The 20,558-nt window shown below is 35.9% G+C and overlaps 1 protein-coding gene across 2 annotated transcripts in view; it reads right to left on the bottom strand.

Annotated features, from left to right (window-relative positions):
• Positions 1-4,386: 4,386 nt before the first annotated feature.
• The window catches only part of adam11 (ADAM metallopeptidase domain 11), a 54,024-nt gene continuing 37,852 nt past the window's right edge, over positions 4,387-20,558 (bottom strand). The window contains exons 21-27 of one of the 2 annotated variants that reach the window (XM_079595217.1): positions 16,966-17,071; positions 16,748-16,867; positions 15,533-15,701; positions 13,048-13,162; positions 11,101-11,191; positions 9,300-9,317; positions 4,387-8,566 (exon numbers count right to left, since the gene is read on the bottom strand). In XM_079595217.1, coding sequence (XP_079451343.1) covers positions 8,551-8,566; positions 9,300-9,317; positions 11,101-11,191; positions 13,048-13,162; positions 15,533-15,701; positions 16,748-16,867; positions 16,966-17,071 — 635 coding nt within the window. In that variant the 3' untranslated portion in view covers positions 4,387-8,550. Of the gene's footprint in view, positions 8,567-8,641; positions 9,318-11,100; positions 11,192-13,047; positions 13,163-15,532; positions 15,702-16,747; positions 16,868-16,965; positions 17,072-20,558 lie in introns of those variants that run through there. The other variant, XM_079595216.1, reaches the window with a different exon arrangement.

The following is a 20,558-nucleotide window of genomic DNA, read 5'->3' as shown; positions in this document are numbered from 1 at the left end:
GCTGTGTGCAGGTCAGCAGGGCACCACACAGACTTTATCAAGGAATTTGCTGATTGTAGAGTTAGTACTGGCTGTTATATTGGCATTTATAGACCTTCTAAACTATTGGAGTTGGACAACACGTGTCAGTACCCACTCATTGTCGTAATCATACTTTAGATTTAATATTGTCACATTGATGACATTGAAATTCTCAACAAAAGTGCTCTGGGTTCGGGCCAAATTCCGAGCTCGGAGTCCTCTTCTTGGACAGCACGTCAAATACATATAATCAGATATAGTGTAAAATATGCGTAAGTGTGAACTCGTGAAATGGTATCTGTGCTGAATTCCAGTTGGGATTTAGACCATCTCTATTGGTTTTACTGGACTGTGCAGCCTTTGATACTATCGACCACAACATTCTCTTAGGTAGACTCTAGTGGTATGCATTTAGGGTGGTTCAAGTCGTATTTATTTGACCATTATCAATTTGTGGTAGTAAACGAAGAGGTATCATATCAATCAAAAGTTCAGTCAAGTCACCTTTATTTATATAGCGCTTTTTACAATACATTTTGCAGGTTTTCCCACTTACAAAGCATGTAGAAGTCTGTAATTCTTATCATAGGTACTCTTCAACTGTGAGTGATGGAATCTAAAACAAAAATCCAGAAAATCACATTGTATAATTTTTTAAAAGTAATTAGCATTTTATGACATAAGTATTTGATACATCAGAAAAGCAGAACATAATATTTGGTACAGAAACCTTTGTTTGCAATTACAGAGATCATACGTTTCCTGTAGTTCTTGAACCAGCCCGATCTCATCCCAAGGCGTCATATACTGACGCTTTTGACATATCGTCTACATCCAATGCTGCACATGGCACCCTTTAGCGTCAATATGAGACGCAGATAGATATGGGCCAGAAGGCGCCTCCTAGCGGTCTAACCCTTACCCTATCCCAGACCTAAACCCAACCATAACCGAACAATGCTCTGTGCGTGTCATATTGATGCTAAAGGGTTCCATGTGGGTTGGATGTAGACGAAATGTCAAAAGTGTCAGTATATGACGCCTTAGGATGAGAATGCGTTGCTTGACCAGGTTTGCACACACTGCTGCAGGGATTTTGCCCCACTCCTCCATACAGACCTTCTCCAGATCCTTCAGGTTTTGGGGCTGTCGCTGGGCAATACGGGCTATCAGCTCCCTCCAAAGATTTTCTATTGGGTTCAGGTTTGGAGACTGGTTAGGCCACTCCAGGACCTTGAGATGCTTCTTACGGAGCCACTCCTTAGTTGCCCTGGCTGTGTGTTTCGGGTCGTTGTCATGCTGGAAGACCCAGCCACGACCCATCTTCAATGCTCTTACTGAGGGAAGGAGGTTGTTGGCCATGATCTCGCGATACATGGCCCCATCCATCCTCCCCTCAATACGGTGCAGTCGTCCTGTCCCATTTGCAGAAAAGCATCCTCAAAGAATGATGTTTCCACCTCCATGCTTCACGGTTGGGATGGTGTTCTTGGGGTTGTACTCATCCTTCTTCCTCCAAACACGGCGTGTGGACTTTAGACCAAAAAGCTCTATTTTTGTCTCATCAGACCACATGACCTTCTCCCATTCCTCCTCTGGATCACCCATATGATCACTGGCAAACTTCAGACGGGCCTGGACTTGCGCTGGCTTGAGCAGGGGGACCTTGCGTGCGCTGCAGGATTTAATCCATGACGGTGTAGTGTGTTACTAATGGTTTTCTTTGAGACTGTGGTCCCAGCTCTCTTCAGGTCATTGACCAGGTCCTGCCGTGTAGTTCTGGGCTGATCCCTCACCTTCCTCATGATCATTGATGCCCCACGAGGTGAGATCTTTCATAGTGTCTTTTATACAGGTAACGAGTACAAACAGGTGCAGTTAATACAGGTAATGAGTGGAGAACAGGAGGGCTTCTTAAAGAAAAACTAACAGGTCTGTGAGAGCCGGAATTCTTACTGGTTGGTAGGTGAGCAAATACTTATGTCATGCAATAAAATGCAAATTAATTATTGAAAAAATCATACAATGTGATTTTCTAGATTTTTGTTTTAGATTCTGTCTCTCACAGTTGAAGTGTACCTATGATAAACCTCTACATGCTTTGTAAGTAGGAAAACCTGCAAAATCGGCAGTGTATCAAATACTTGTTCTCCCCACTGTATATAGCCACTCTGGAGAAAACAGTGATGTCCAGATCAGTTCACTTCTCATATAATGGTGTCAATGCAGGCAGATCAATATTATTGTTGAATATTTAGTGTTCCCAACTAAGCAAGCCAAAAGCCAAAGGCAACAGTGGCAAGGAACCAAAACTCCATCAGGTGACAGAATGGAGAAAAAAAAACTTGTGAGAAACCAGGCTCAGTCGGTGGGCCAGTTCTCCTCTGGCCAATGAACGAAGAGTGTATGATTATGATTCAGGCAGCATTACAGGTCAGAAGTCAGATTGGATCAGAACATTCAGAGTATTATCCAGTTCCATCTGGTTGAAGATCGGAGTTCAGTGTGGAGTACCACAAGGCTCCGTTACTTGAACCGTTGCTTTTCACCCTGTACATGCTACAAACTACATGCTACTTGTCCCATCAAATGCCAGCATGTTGTATCCTGATCTTCAAGCAAAATGAGCTGGATGAAAATTTTAAATGTTATCAATCCACAGTCTGACTTGTGATGCAGCCAGGAATCATAAATCACACCATGTTCGTTCTTTTGTCAAGAGGAGAACTGGCCCCCTTACGGAGTCTGATTTCTGAAGGTTTTTTTCTCCACCTGATGGAGTTTGGGTTCATTGCCAGCTTAGTTGTTGGGCTTTAAAAGACATAATTCAGTAATACTGCATTATCGATTTGACTGCACTGACACTTATTAAATATGAACAAAAAATTAAAGGAGTTTGACACCACTGTCTCCTGCAAAGCTGCTTAATATCTAAATCGAATTAGTTTCATAATTGATGAATCCTGCAACATCAACATTGTTATTAAACTGACTTAAATCAACATTGAACTGACTTAGATGAACTATTGTCTTCTGTAGAGTTTCTTATAGCTGAATTAAACTCATTTGAGTCTCTATATCAACACTGAGCTGACTTGAGCTGAATAATGAGACGATTGTCTTCTGCACAGCTGCTTTCTAGCAGAATTTGAATTAGTCTCATTTTATTCAGTATGGCAATAACAGATTTATTGTATCTCCATATACAATACCTGGAAGTCCTGAAATTCTATATTAGTACTCAATTCAATCGTGTAGAAATGAAAGTGTAAATATCAACGTTATAAAATTAAGTAAAATTACTCAACTCTTCTGATTCTGGTGTTCCCATCATGCACTGGGCCTTGAATAATTAATGAGGTTGATTTTTCACTGTTTTCCAGCTGTATTTACTCTGTTTTATCATTGCTTTTGTTGTTAGGTTTAGTAACTTGCCATTTTGTGACATTTGGAGTTAATTTTCTACTCAAAATGACACATTCAAACACAAAAACGAGCTATCAAATGTTACCGTCATTGTGTATTGTCTATCCACATTAGTGCAAGAGTATAAACACAACAAGACCCTGAAAGCGGACTAGATAAGATGAGATGAGAAGAGTTTACCTGTTTAATGTCTCCAATAGTTCCATTTAGCCACTTGTTACCAACTGCCTTTTTCAAGGCAAGTAAAAGCTTCAAAAACCAAAGGGTGCTAAAACTCGTTCCTGGGTTTTGGCCTACAAAAAATACTCTTCATCAGACCAAATAAATTTAAATTTATATACCACTAAGTTGTATTACGCTGCAATTAATATTACAATGAACTGGTAATAACAATAAGCACTGCTGCAAGGGGTTTACTAATACAGCTTCTGAGGGGAAAACTGTACATCTGACATCTTTTCTCACTGCCATTATACCGTACTTCTCTCTATATATATTTTGGCCTCTTTAGGAAAGTCGAGGGAATGCAAAACTGGATTTGTTTTATTTGCTTTTTCAGTTACAGCAAATGCTGTAGTTCTACTTTCCAAAACTGAAACTGTAAAAAAGGTATTAATTATGTAAATTTACATTGACTATACAAGTTCTTTCTCCCAATATCGAACAAAACAAAAAAAATCACCCAGTTCGGTTAAACACTCAAGTTATAGGCTAATAATACTAGATCATATCTGTAAAGCTGCCTTGGAACATGTATATATTGTTACGTCTGTGGACATGGATTGCTGTGTTCATCATTATCTCTCAGGTGCCTGGCTGACTGAACTTTTCCTTCCCTAATTCAGGAGATCCTCCCACTAATTATCATAAGTCTTCTGTGATTGGCTCATTAGCACAGGAACCTTGGATAAAGGAGAGACTAAAGAAAGGTGGTGTTTTCATATACTTTAAATAGTTTATTAAAAACAATGCAAGAAATGTTCAAGTCTTTATTTATTTAAGCTTCGTAACTTGCAAGTCTCGTCAACATTCCCAGTGTTTTTTTTGAAGATTAAAAAAAAAAAAGAATTACATTGCATCTCGTCTGAGAAAAAGAACAGAAATGAGTTGTTTTCAAGATTTCACTCACACGCATGCTGAGTAGATTCTATTTCTTTTTTTATGGGAATTTAGACAAAATCAATGATGTGTCTACCTCTCCTCCATTCAGTTAGTTTAAGCTTCAGGTAAGCTATTACAAAATGTACACACAGTCTCACACCCCGGAAGACATTTCTCCAGGAATTCATTTTTTTTTATGGCAGTTGTTATTCACAAATATACAATAAAACATTGCTACTCTTGAATGCTTTTTTTTAACTACATATTGATACACAGTAGATACTTGTATTTGTGAAATTTGACAAATCATGACAAAAATTGTCTAGTACATTTGTGTTTTCTGTGTTACAAATACATTAAGACCTTTGTATACAGACAATAATAATATACATAAGAAACATTGTTCTGCTCTCTTGCTGTTGGTAATCTTCCCAAACATTAGTGACAGAAACATAAATTAAATAAAAAAAAAAGCTTTAATTTGCTGATAGCCTGTACTTGGCAATACAACAAATCCTCAAGCAAGTCGTGGAAAGAAGAACATTTTTCTGGGATTTTTTTTTTCTACCACAGTGCTAATCGATGTTATTGAGATGTTTATTACAAACCACTGGAAACGAGATCGTGTCGCGTCATTGAGGAAAATTCTTATTTGCAGTGAGCTATAGCTGAACCTGATATTACTTAGATGTCATTCAATCTATCAATCAAATTGTCTAAAATGTATTACAAAGTATAATATTTCCCTAATAACCCTAGACATAGAAATCTATAACAAGTTTATAAATCACACTCGAAGAGAAAACTTCTAAAACACTGGAACTCAGTGAATGAAAGACACAGTGATTTTAATGAAACGTTGGAATGTGACTGAAGGCAATATATTAAAAACACGTTATTGGCTACGTTAATAGATTGTCCTTAAAAATTCCTCTCAGCATTTATCAAGTTGATGTTTTTCACAGAGGTTCTTCAGTGGTCTAACAACATGCAACCTAAACTATCAGTTGGGTGAAAACGTGGCTCAAGGTGTAGGGTGGACTGCACTGAAACTTTTAACCCAAAAATCAATCAATTAATAAATAAAAAAAACATTCTTTGGAATCTTGTACATGCTCTATTTTTGGTGTAGATGTGTGATTGTGTTTTTAAAGGACCCAATATATTTACATTATCAGACAATTAAAGACATTATATAAATGTATACATGTCTTTAATTTAATACTGTATGTTCAGATCTGATTTTTGGCTGTACTGTATTTGATAACATTACACATGATGACCACATGTACCTCTATAGTAACTTCTGGAACAGGCTGATCATTGGTGAATGTAACTTTGATTATGAAGTATTTTTGAAGGCACAGGAAACTACGACCAAACATTTAGTCTGAAGAAATAAATATTGCTGATTAATCGTTACTTGATTCTATAAAACAAAAGGCTGCACGGATACTTTTTAAATGACTAAGATGAGACAATATTTGCGAGGATGTTTTTATGGAAAAGTTCCTGTGATCACTGCAAAGTATCCACTGTGTATTATTCAGTAACTGGCTCATTCCTCTTCTACAGTACTTTTATTCATTTTTAAAACTTGAAAAGGTTCAAAATGCTTAAGTTGTAATTTAAGGAAGTAGTTCTATAATAAAGTCTATTAGACTCTTCTACAAATATGTTCTGATCCGTCTAAACATTATTCAGCACAGCTTGATTATTTACACAATAATCATGAACAGCTCTCCATCATGCCTAACAAGTTAGAAATAAAGTTAAAGTTCTTGACACTGCGGGTTAGCTTATAAGAGGAATTAAAAAAGTTAGTGTATATATATTCTGCATATACTAAATTGTTATATTATAGAGATTTTCAGAATGAAACTAAGTGAGCTACAGTAACACACTCTTAGAAGAAAGGGATCATTTTATGGATTTAGTTTTAATTAATTTAGTTTTAATTCACTTTTATGAATTAAGCAGCTTGTAAACACTTTTAATGAAAAATTAAATAACTTGTTAAACATGAAAGTATTAAGACATTTCTCCTTATGTAGAACCTTTTTGGCATAAAGCATTCGGTAAACACTTTATTTGACAGTGTTCCTGTTACACATCTTGTAATAACATAGTAATAACATTATATTATATATAATTACGAGCAACTAACCCTAATTACATAGTAAGTACATGTTGCTAATTAATATTACTCAGTACTTATTTGTAATTACACTAAGGGCACCTTAAGATAAAGTGTAACCGAGGATTCTTTAAAATTCCGTCAAGTATTCTAGAAGCGGGATGTTGATATTACAGAGTCTAACAGGATGGAAAATGATCAAAGAAAACGAATGTAATGTCCATCAGTACAATTTGTGAGTTTGATATTTCATTAGGTACACAATGGCGACATGAAAACGCACAAGAGATTCGAAATGACCCAGTCTGACTCTGCACCTTTTGTGTGTAAACGAACTGCCGCCCTACTGGTCTTCTGCTGGCTGCGCACGAGAATCAATAAGCAGCATGGAGCTGATATGCGGTTTTGTGTGATTTATTGTAAATACACATTTCTTTCCCTTTTAAAGTCTTGCTTGTTTCTGAATGTTTGAAACAGAAGTACCGTAAACCAGAACTAAAATAAAAAATACAATTATCTATTGTCTATCAAAACTACAAGTAACTAAAAGTACTTTTTTTAAAAATAGAATAAAGTTACTAATTTGAAAATGTAAAATGACGATAACCTTGGTCCACACTGATAGGTGTCAATATAAAGTCTAAGAGCTCTGTGACATCAGCCAGCAGAACAGAAAAACAAAGTCACTTAGTGCACCTTTATACTATATAGTGGACACGATTGTTGTAACATAAAAATGATTGGAAATATGACTTTGACTATTGTGGTTTTGCCCATCGGTGTCAACGTTGTCTTCATTCTCCACCCCTATACATTTGTTTGTGCTTTTATCTGACAGTGTTATTTTTACAGTCGAAGGGCAAAATAGTGCTGTCATATACATTATATACATACATATGTTTCCTCAGTGTTCCTCTTATAAGATTTACAAATTATACATATTTTTACTAAAATTATGGCCTTGCCTCACATGTGCTTATGAAAAGTATATACTACATTAAACTCATACAAGCAATGCCTTATTTTTTGTTACATAAAAGTACATTCATATGGTTATGCATGTTTTTTTAACTATTACGGATGATATTAAAAGCAGCAAGAGTATAGATAGACTCGTATGAGGGTAAACATGGAATGCAAGCAGACATTCCATTGCAAGAGATACATTTTTTTTTTAGGTAGATTTCTACTGGGAAATCCATATATATTTTGAGAGATTTTCTCCAAAATGTTTGGGGAAGAATCCGTCTATCCGCATGGAACAACTTGAAAAGTCACGGCTTCTCAGTGTCTGTTTCGATTAATGTGGCAGCTCGCTGATCAGGACCAGTATAATACATACAAATGTCAAAAAATTCTAATAACATTTTGTTTTTGTGGAAAAAATAATGAACTGATAAATCTGACTGTTGACCAAAGTGATGTGTCATGTTTGAATATGCAGTTATATATCTGCATATAGCGCACAAGCAATCTCTATGGTGTTTTTTTGGTCCTTTTTCCGGAACTCAACAATGTGACATTTCTGCTCAACATCTCATTTTGTGCTCCGCAAAAGATGTGTTCAAAACAACATAAGGGTGAGCAAATGATGACTTTTTTCATTTTCTGTGCTAGGTTTAAAAGACCAAAACTGATCACTAATAACTAACATCTTGAAAACTGAAATCAGTTTAAGAATGTTACCATGGGATGTACTGGAGTGTTTCGAGGCAACAGGTGACAGGCAGTAACAGGAAGTGGAAGAGACAGAAGGGAGTGACACTGGAGTTTGGTGAGAGAGTGGAAGACATTGGTAGTTTCTTCTGTTTCCCTCAAAGTTTAAAGAACACAGTATAGAAGCACACGAGAGCAGATGACATGCTTTATCCCCCTCCAGATCTGAAGAATAGACACAGAAAAGAAGGAAAATACAGGAAGAAAAAGAATATGTTAAATGATACAATTCACTATGTATTGTAGTTTATATTCTTTATTTGCCTCCAAAACTAAGACCACACGAGTAACTTCAAATACTTCAAAAGTTACTGAAGCAATTATATGATTGAAATGGCAAGGGTCATTTATTGTTCATAGCTCAAATATATACGTTTTATGAGGTTATGGGATTGTTTCTGTATTGGTAATCCAATGAGGTCTGCGTTATATCTACTAACTGGAATTTGTGAATAAATGTGGTGTGTATTTATTGGTATATTGATATGAATATGTAAAAAAGCATTGAAACATTTTTGGTCACACTTTGCATTAGGTGTCTTTAATTGCTATGTATTTACATAAAACATTTTACGTTAAGAACAACGACTTATTGTGTTCAAAACACTTTCGCTAATAACATTATAATTGCACAGTTGTAATTATATGCAGGTCATTTAAAAATATAAGTACAACGTAAAATCGTTTGTACACGATAAGTACATTATATAAAATTAGTAATTTAAATGGTAAAGACACTTAATATAAAGTGGGACCACGTTTCTTTCCCTCTTTCTTTTTAAAAAATAAAATAAACACCGTAAATGGAGAGACTAAGTAGTGAAAAAACAGCTGGTGTGATATATGCTAGGTGGGCATGGGTGTATGATATCACATGTCTTGTTGGGCGGGTTCATACCTTCCTCTTCTGATATTTCTGTAGTCAAGAAACAAAACAGAGAGAGAATAGGACTGTATTTGTCACATTAAAACACTGTGCTGCATTTACCATAAAAATAAGACGAGCAGTCAAGATAATTAAAGGGGTCACATGATGCTATTAATAGAATAGGGTAACATGTTTTAATGTTCAAAAAACACATTATTTGCACATACTGTACATTATTGCAGTACCTATTATGCAAGTACAAAGCCCCTCCTTCCGAAAACTGTGATTGGCCAAAAACCTCGAATGTGTGTCGGAAATGTAACGTCCCTTACCATAATCCTGAGCTTCAGGTTCCAAGGCTTTAAGCAATTGTAAACACAGTTAATAATGTCGACGGTATTACCGTATGAGTTCAATCCCGAGTCAGATTATGAAAGGATCGAGCAGATAGACTGGAACCAATTTGCAAGAACAACTCAAAGGGATACTTCACCTCTGGAAAGATGAATGTGTATTTAAAATGGGTCATTTATGTACAGTAGTAGAAATGTGAAATTATTTTTGAATTTGGAGCCTTCTAGACTGAGACTGGACGAAAGACCACAACTCCCAGAATGCACTTGCTTCGCTGCCCTACGAGGCCACTCCCAAGCCACGCCTACCGGTAAGAGCGCAGTTAAACAACTAGGCTACTAGTTGACAGGAAACTTAAAAAATGCCGTTTTATCCATGACAAGTCTGCCCGGGATTGTCCGGAATTGGCCCAAAATGTCCGGGATTCGGCTTTTGCGTTCTACAGTCACCAATCATTATGTTTAAAAAGGATGTATGGTAACCCCTACTCAGCTTTCTCCACAGAACAAGTGCCTGTTAGCTTAGCTTCCAAAAAAAGATGGCTGACACTATTTGTACATTCTGTGAGTGAGATCCCACCCTCTATGGGCGGGTTGCGGAACTAGCGCCTTCTACTGGCTGTAGTCTCTAGCCTCTGGCCAAAAAATCCTCAGATGATGCAAAATTACGATTTTTGCATCATCTGAGGATTTTTTCCAGAAAAAAAAATACATGAATCTCTCGTCTCAGGGGGACATGAGGGAGGGAAGCATGGTAATTCGAAAATACTACAGGTTTTCTACTGATACAAAGCTTAATGCTAAATGCTGAAGTATCCCTTTAAGGTCCGAAATTCGCATCGGAAATAAAAAAATAAATACGACCCCACGTTTTGTCAATCACGCTTGCACACCAGCCTCTGAAACTTTCATCCGTCATAAAAAATTTGGATCGGGTTGCGCTTTTTCACATCCGCAAGCAGTTTGAATGGTGTTTTGACAATTCAGAGCCACCGAATCATGAGCGCGAAGATACGAAAATTTCAGACTCAGTGTGTAAGGACTTTTAAGCAAAGCGTTTCACAGTGGTGAGTTTTTATCTCTACCCTTTAGATACAATGTTACATGGTTTCATTTGACTTCTTCACCCTAACAACTTTATGTCCTGAAGTGACAACATAAAATACTGTTTAAAAAATAATACTGAAGTGTATTTTTCTAGTTTATTTAGGTGTGTGCAGCCAACGTTGTAGGTGTGTGCAGCCAACATTACTCTATGAGGAAGGGAAAGGAAGGGAAAACATAAAAAAGCATCCTATGACCCCTTTAAAAATGATTTATTGAAGCCTATTTTAAGTAATAGGACAATACAGAAAATCACAAAAAAACCTACAATTTATTAAAAGCCATATATTAATAAAGCATAATAATTTATACTGAATGATAAAAATGCTACTTGAACATATATATTTGAATGCAGTTTGTTGTGGATGCCTTACTTGAAGCCCCAGCCTGTTCCTCCCAGTACTATAGCTGCCAGCAGTATCGCTCCTGCTATGGAGCCAATGATGATGTTTGTACCGCTCGGACCTGTGGACAGACAGGTAAAGGCATATCTGTCAGACTGTCACGTGGGTTTCAGTTATATTCTCGTTTTATATTTTTATTTGTGACTTTTATTTTGTCAAGTGCTTTCATTTTGAAAACCCATCTTCCTGTTATCTGTATTGATTAGTTTTAGCTTCATGCTCCCTGGAACAGGCGGCAGTGACATCTTGTGGTAACATTTGGTTTTGTTATTTGTTTATTAGAGATATGAAGAACCTGCCTCTCAAAGCCAATCAATGTTTCTAAATATCTGATTTCATTTAGTGGAACATTCAATTTTATTTTAGGGGGAACTTTATTTTAGGGGGAACTGTCCCTTTAAGTGGGTCAAGAGCTCTTAAAGGAATAGTTCACTTCAAAATAAAAATTCTGTCATCATTTACTCAATCTCAAGTTGTTTCAAACCTGTATGAATTTCTTTCTTCTGCTGAACCCAAAGGTAGATATTTTGAAGAATGTTGGTAATCAAACAGTTGATGGACCCCATTGACATCCATTGAATTGGCTCTATCACTCTCTCTCCTCTCTCCACCTATAGCTGGTGTGTGGTGAGCGCACTGGCGCCGTTGTACTGTGGCTGCCGTCACATCATCCAAGTGGATGCGGCACACTGGTGGTGGTTGAGGAGAGACCCCGACATCATTGTAAAGCGATTTGGGTGTACAGTAGTACATATGAAAGCGCTATATAAATGCCTCATTTTATAGTATGAAAAAAACTTCTATGGAAGTCAATGGGGTACATCAACTCTTTGGTTACCAACATTCTTCAAAATATAATCTTTTGAGTTCAGCACAAGAAAGAAATTCATACAGGTTTGAAACAATTTGAGATTGAGTAAATGATGACATCATTTTTATTTTGAAGTTACTGCGTTTAATATTAATGTATAATCATGAGTTCACTTGATCATAATCCGAGAGCATGCTGTCCATTACTGGAGATTCTATGTTGAATTGAGATCAGATCCGGAGAGGATGATAGGCTAAGTTACTGTTTATATACCCTTGAAGCGTGATTGGCTGGATTAGATGAACAAGCATCTCCCAAATATATGTCATGATGTTCATCTATAATACCTTTTTATTTAATTGTAAATCATTTGTGTAAAATAGGGTTGTAACGTTATGAGATTTTCACGGTATGATAACGTTTTCAGAAAATATCCTGTTTCAGCAGAAATATAAAGGCCTTTTTATCCATATGTATATATTTATCCATCCATCTATTCTCCAAACTCCTTATCCTCTGTAGGGTTATGGTATATGTATAAATGGAATATTTATAATAGTTATTACTGTTATCCTTACATTAAATATTTAATATTAGGGCAATATACAGTACATCACTTTTATGGAGATTCTAGTTTCCAAATGTGTTTGGTACATTTCTAAATACAAATTCTACAGTTTTCCATCCGCTATCAATCCTACTCTGCGATTAGGGGAATAAAGAAAAAGTCTCAATTTTTCATACAATAATGTATGCAATGTATTTACACCTGTGTCCCACCCCAAGCATTTTTTTTTGTTTTTTTAGATTTTTTGTTATATGTTGCTGAGCGCTACACGTCCACCTGAATAAAACATTTAGTTAGTGGCTTTCACAATCGTTTAAAGTGTCCACCTGAACCAAACTCCCCTCAGCATTCACAACAAAGACAACGAATCCCCCCTTTTCTTCTGACACTTTCCCATGGACATGATTTATCCCCATTTTGAACATACATTTGATGTTTATTTTAAGTTAGATAGACACCTGGGGCCATTACGATCACAGTTACACCACTAAACATGCTAGTATTACACTCCGAACACTGAATGTGTGGTGTTGTGAACCTTTGTATTTCTCAGGGCCGTCTAGAGGCTGGGGGTCTGGAATGGGGTCATACACACTGCAGTCCTTCCCAGTGTAGTCGGAGTCACAGATACACTTCACCTCATTACTGCATGTCTGGAAAGGAGAGGCAGAAAATATCTAGATAAGCCAAAACCTGGGAAAAAACATCTTGGCTCACATTATTACAGTATAAAAAAAACTATCTGGAAATAGCAGTCAAAGTTACAATGACAATTAAGGATGAATGACAATTTTGTTACTGTCACATGGTGAACAGGGTCAACACTGTCACTTAAATGACTGCTAATTAAATTTGGAAAATTATAAATTTACATTAGACTTTTTTACAATCGGCTATTTTTCACTTAACGGTTGGTTTTGTTGTAAGTCTAAATCACTTAATTACTTTGTTCCTGCATGAATATAGTTATTTCTAAAAATCCAGAGTATCACTTGATCATCGTTTTATATCGTCATATCACCCAGACCTAAAACTTGCTCTATGGTAAAGCAATAAGGCATTACAGACATATCAGTATGCATTTCTGTAAAACTGCTTTGAAACGACGTGTATTGTGAAAAGTGCTATACAAATAAATTTGACATGACATGGCGTAAACTAAGTAAAAAGACATGCTGAATACAGACAATCTGAACTGACCATAGCATGTCAGAACAAAGTTAAATTATCTTATTTTTTCATAAGAGGCTTTATAACATTTACACAGCCATAAGGGTCTATAAAAGGATGATCATTTCATGTTTTGTGGTTTTCTTGTCACATGGCAACAAAATGGATTCCTCCATATTTGTAATGCCATACATTGTAAGATAATAAATAAATAAAATACCAAATTACTGTAGAATATCGGCCTTCCAATGCCAGGGCAACAGTGAATTTCTGTAAGTCACTCACAGCAATAAACATGGTTTGGCAATGGAGTGCTTAAGGAGAGACCCCTGATATGATCGTAAAGAGCTTTGGGTGCACAGTAGTACACTAAAGCGCTATATAAATCCTCATTTCATTTCATGTAAAAGATAGAAGATATTCAATGAGTTTGACTGAAAAGCAGCTCTGTAGGCAAGGCAAGTTTATTTATATAGCACATTTCATACAGATGTAATTCAAAGTGCTTTGCGGAATTTTTTTTTTTTTTAAATAGTAAGAAAAGAAAGGAATAAATGAGTTACAATCAAACAAAGATTACATAAAAAATATCTGCCAGGTATTTTGGTCTAAAGCCATTATTGTCAGGCACTGTTTAGGCTGTAGTAAGTACACGAGCACAAAGGATAACAGAATGAGTCTTTAATAATAAATTCCATAAGAACACACAGGAGAATCACAGAGAAGAAGCTCAGGAAATAACCACACTTAACATAAACAATGCCGAACAATGAAACAAAAGAAACTGAGGGCTTAAATACAAGGGAGAGTAATAAACTGAACTGAACTAATTAACAACAAATGGGTTGAGCAAATACTGTACCATGATGGTACAGTAGTCAACATTTGAAGTGGATCAAAACCTTTCATCAAAGTTATACATGAATTTTGAGCAATACCCATTCTTGTCTTAGGACAACTTTTGATGAACTTTTTTGATCCACTTCAAATGTTGACTACTGTAGCTGAACAAACTGAATTTTATGTAAAGCACTGACATAGGGAGTTTATGGGACTGAAGTCGCTTTGTGATTGAGCGAGGTAGATTTGAGTGTCATCTGCATAGCTTTGATAAGCAATATTGTTGTTTTGAATGATATGGCCTAGTGAGAGCATATACAATTGCACAGTAGAGGCGCAAGTTTTGAATGTAATTTATTAACTTTATAGTTTTAGATCAGTATATAGTTTATTAGTACTACTAACGTTTTTCAGAAAATGGTGTGAAAAATAAATATAAATCCCATCTCTCTTTTCACTCTCTTTTGTTTTACCACAGTATTCGTTACTAAAGCAGACTTTTATTTTGGACTTAATACAGAAGAATGTGAAAAAGTTCACCCAAAAATATTAATTATTTACTCACTCTAATGTCATTCCAAACCCTTTTGCTCATCTTAGGAACACAAATGAAGATATTTTTTATATTCTCACATAATTTTTGTCCATCCATTGAAAGAACATAAAAAGTTCATGAAGACATTGAAAAAGTAATCCATATGCATCAAGTCGTTTAACACACTACACAATCGCTTGATTACATAGACTTTCAATGGATGGAAAAAAGGATAAGAAAATATTAAAAATATATGTTTTTGTGTTTTGAAGATGAACGACAATCTTGTGGGTTTGGGATGACATGAGGGCGAGTAAACAATCCCTTTAAGAATGAGTCTACCCTTTTGTACCAGCCTATGGCAAATAACGTTGCATATTTTATCCGTGTCACTGCATCTCATTTAAAAAACAGCACTGACCTCAAAACAGACAGTACGTGACTGTGATATTAGATTTGTCAAAGATGAGCAGCTCACCCCGTGATCAGAGCACACTTGAGAGAAGGTCGAGCCGGGACAGGATGACAGGTTGAAGGTGGTCACCGGCAAACACCGATGGTCCAGGCACATCATATTAGGACCACACGGTGTGCCGTCCTCTACGTACCCGAGATCAGTGCCGTCATCTAGCACTGCATGACCCCCACTGAACACACACAAACAACAGCTCAGTGTTACACACAAACACATACTGCAAACGTGATTTTGTCATGTGAGACAGTTCTGGGAGGTCATTATACCAAATCATTCTGATGACAGACTTTGGCTCAGGAATTTCAGAATCATAAAACCAACATTTGACGTGCTGTGCAATAAAATTTGTCTGTTGGTTAGTCCAGATATCCAATCGCATCCACTGTTTAGGCAAAGTCACGTGAGTTTTTTGTTGCGCATCGAGGGATTTAAAGCTGCAAGAATAAGCTTTCCGTTGATGTATGGTTTGTTAGGATAGGACAATATTTAGCCGAGATATGACTATTTGAAAATCTGGATTCTGAGGGTGCAAACAATTCGAAACATTGAGGAAATCGCCTTACATTTATGTTCGCGATTGTGCTGCATTCACACACAAAAATAAACGTTTTATATATTTACGGTAGGAAATTCACAAATATCTTCATGGAACATGATCTTTACTTAACATCCTAATGATTTTTGGCATAAAAGAAAAATCTATAATTTCGATCCATACAATGTATTGTTGGGTTTTGCCACAACCCGTTCAACTTATGACTGGTTTTGTGATCCAGGGTCACAAATATGTTTTCATCGTAGTTTATGCACATCTTCTATAATAACAATAATACATTTATCGCTTTGGGAATTCTTACAATCTCATCCATAAATTGTTTTACAATTTGCTTATGCCTCACTTATGGTTAATTTTAGGTGTGGAGGTTTCTAAAAAATCCTATGGTTTCATACAAATCACATCATAAAAATTCATACAAAATGTTGTAATTTTGTTACATTTTCTAATGGGATTAGGTTATTTACTTAAACTGAAATAACTTTTTTTTTATTTGACTGTACCTTAAAAATGTGAAAGATTCTGAAAATCAGAGAGACTCCATAGACAAGCCAAAAGACTTCCATCTGACCCAAAACACCAGTACTCTGTTTTCCAGTAAAAATATCTGAGCATGCTTAAAATAAATAAAGTATACCGGAGAAAAAAATATATGCATTTACCGACAATCCAGGTACTTGTTCTGATGGTAGATGGTGAGACTTGTGATTTCTCCATGCGAGTCTCCATACCGTGGTTTCACCGTGATATTAGTGCACAATAAAAATCCGCACAACACATCCCTGTGAAAGAAAGCACACGACAGTGAAAGATTGTTCCAGCATAGAGAGAAACGATGCCACTGTAAAGGTTATGAAGCTGTGTTCTGGTTGTTACTCACTGTTTATTGCACTGAATCCAGTTGCGCGAGCTGCTGTCCTGACCGCAGTTGCCACGCTCCGTACCCTCGATGTTCAGCTTCTCATAACACATGCGATCTGCTGCATCTAAGGGCACACACGGTCAAATAACTGAGCATTGTGCATGTGCAATTTCAGTATTAGAATTAAACGAGTGATGTGTACATGATTCACATAGGCACTGATTCCTTATTCCTTATATGACACTGTTTGTATTCACTAATAAATGTGATGTGTGGTTAAAATATAGAATTTTTCTGTTTGGAAGAAAAGTTTCCATTTTTCTCTAAATTACTTCGTATGGATTTGTATGAAGTTGATTTTTCATAGATCTTTCTATAATTGTTACAATTCTGTGTTTTTTTATTTATTTATGAAATATTACTATACACTTTAAAAAATATGGTGCAGTAAAAATACATGGTGAATTTACAGTTAAAACAAAATGCTCACTTTGGTTGCCAGCATTTTATCCAGAATTATGGGATGGCATTGTATATATTAATAATAACAAAAATAAGAAGAAACTAAATTATTTATATAAAATATACTGTAAACATGTCATGTGCCACACACAAACTTCTAGGAAAGGTTTCTACGGTAGCCTTTTTAGTTTTTTTTACAATTACAGTTCAAATTTAAATTAATCTTTTACAGTGAATCTTTTAACAGTCTTATCCAGGATAAAAAAATGAACCAGGGAGCAGGGATGAAATGCTATGCTACCGAAATAAGTCTGAGAAATGTCAATGTCCAGGGCAAAAATATCCCTATAGTGATATGTCTGATTAAATTTAACCTTTCATATGTTTCATAAGACTTTATTCTAGTGATGGGTTTAGTAGTTCAATGTTTCTGCAGACAGAGTAGTGACCTGTAGCTGTTAGGTTTGTTGTGTTCCATGACAAATATAACTAAAAAACTACCCTTTCCCATTCTGGGTGAAACCCTAGGTATTTATTTGAAACAGTGGCTAAATTAACAAGAAATAAAGCTTCAACTTCAAACGTTTACAAACAGCACAACAGTAAAGACTTTCTTTACTTGCAAGATTGATACTATTAGAGAGAAAATTATTACCATGCAACGTCTAAGTATCACATAACGTGCTATAGACTCCCTGAGGAAAAAATCCTATCTTCTTCTCCTATGGTAAAGAATCTATTGTCTAAACTTGTTAAATCATCAAAATCAACAACATTAATGTTAGACCCTATGCCGACTAAGCTAAAACTTTAAAGGAACACTCCACCGTTTTTTGAAATAGGGCTTATTCACCGTCTTTCCTACATTTAGATAGGTGGGCAAATGTCTCATTTTTGTCTCAGTGCATGCATTGTTTTAGTTTGGCAGGGTCGCCGCTAGCTTAGCTTAGCATAATGAATGGAATCCTTTGTTGCCAGCTAGCATGTCCTGAGTAAAAGTGATCCAAAAAAACCCAAAAGAAAACACCTAAGTACTTCTTGTGGCCTGCGTATTCACAACGTGTACAAATAGCGATGCAGATTAAGACTAGGCGATTTCCTAGGCAAATATTGACTTGGGACTATATTAGGGTTAAGCACAGGCGAAGCACTGCTACTTGGGCGGAGAGATATCACGCAGCACCTGAAATCGCACAACTTCCATCAACAACATACCAGTGTGAATATATAGTAGCTGGATATTTTTCCTACAGTAGACATAGTGAATGGCGATGAACATGGCTGATTTTGTGAGAGACGAAGAGGGTGACTTCTCAGACTGGCTATAAAGCTGGCTATAATTAAACCTATAATAGCCTATCTATTATTAAACTAGATCCTAGAACTAGTTAATTACAGACCGATCTTGAATCTCCCTTTTCTGTCAAAAGTACTAAGGCAGTATCCTCACAGATGTGTTCCTTTTGTAGAAAGAAAAAGTATCTGCAAAGATTTTCAATCAGGATTTAGACCATATCATAGTACTGAGACAGCTCTCATTAGAGTTACAAATTATTAGCTCTTATCATCCGATCGTCTCTATTAGTGTTACTCGATCATAGTTCTGCATTTGATACTATGGAACACAACGTTCTTTTGAATAGACTCAGAAATGACACTGGTAATAGTGGAATTGCGTTGGCAGGGTTCAAATCTGACCAGTATTCACTGTAACAGTAAATGAAGAGATGTCATATTGATCACAAGTTCAGTATGGAGTACAGTAAGGCTCAGTACTAGGACCGTTGTTGTTCACTCTGTACATGGTACTCTTGTATGATATCATTAGGAAGCATTGCGTTACTTTTCACTGTTAAGCTGGCGATACTCAGCTTACTCAATACTCAATACTGTATATTTCTTTATCCTGACAAAACTTACCAATTCACAAAATGATCAGAATGCATAGTTGGTATAAAAAAAATTAATGACTAGTAATTTCCTAATACTTAATTCAGAAAAGGAAACAAGGTTTTAATTATTGGACCAAAAACCTCAGCACGTAATAACCTAGAATACTGTCTAAAACTTGATGGCTCCTCTGTCAAGTCGTCATTGTGAGTTAGAAACCTGGGTGTGCTCTTTGATACCATTCTTTCATTTGAAAGCCACGTTTCTAGCATCTGTAAAACAGCATTTTTCCATCTTAAATATATATATTTAAATTACGACATACGCTTTCAATGAAAAATGCTTAACAGTTAGTTCATGCGTTCATGACCTCAAGGCTAGATTATTGTAATGCTCTACTGGGTGGTTGCCCTGCACCTGACCACTACTAAATGCTTCATATCTACCTGAATTAATCATGAATTACAGTAGAAATACATGTTAATAAAGCATTTAACAAAACACTAAGTAACTATTATATGTCTGAATAATAAGATTTAAATTGTTTATTAATCATTTACTAACACTTTCTAAGTGATCTTATGAACCACTGACAACTTCTAAATAACTGGTGTGTAAATAATGCAATACTTCATTTAGAAATGATAAATTGATCATTAATGAAGTATGAAAATACAATTATTAAACACATTATAGATATGCTTTTAAATCAAGAATAAAGCATTTATAGCTGTATTTGTAAACTGCTTATTCATGTCTATTAAGGTTTTATGATGAATGAACGGTTTACTAATGCTTAACTAATGATTAATAGTGTGTAGTTATTATGAAGTGTTACCAAATTTTTAAACGATTAATTGGACTAATTAAAAATTAACAAGGCAATCACAGCCATCATTCAATATCACTGACCAATATCGGATTAGCAAGAAACCAGGAGAATTTGTCATCTGACAAATTCAGACAATTTTGCTAATATTCTGTCTGATGCAGGTTTTGAATATTGGCAGCCCAGTTGCTGCTGCTCGTCTGTGCCTCTATCATTACACTTTCTACAACAACAACAGCTCAAATCTTCAAGTTATATGAGGCAGGGCCAGATTAGGAGTTCAGAGGCCCCTGGGCACAATGACTTGCACAATGACTTGTAATGACAATGACTTGTAATATACACGCATTTGACAAGCAGATTTTTTTCTTCTTTTTTTCTACTGTTCTTTCACTTTAGACATAACCAACTTTGTTTATGTAAACCTTGT

This window comes from Phoxinus phoxinus (assembly GCF_949152265.1).
Source record: "Phoxinus phoxinus genome assembly, chromosome: 21".
NCBI lineage: Eukaryota > Metazoa > Chordata > Actinopteri > Cypriniformes > Leuciscidae > Phoxinus > Phoxinus phoxinus.
Note: the sequence above shows the minus strand (reverse complement) of the source record. Positions and strands in the feature narration are given on the sequence as shown.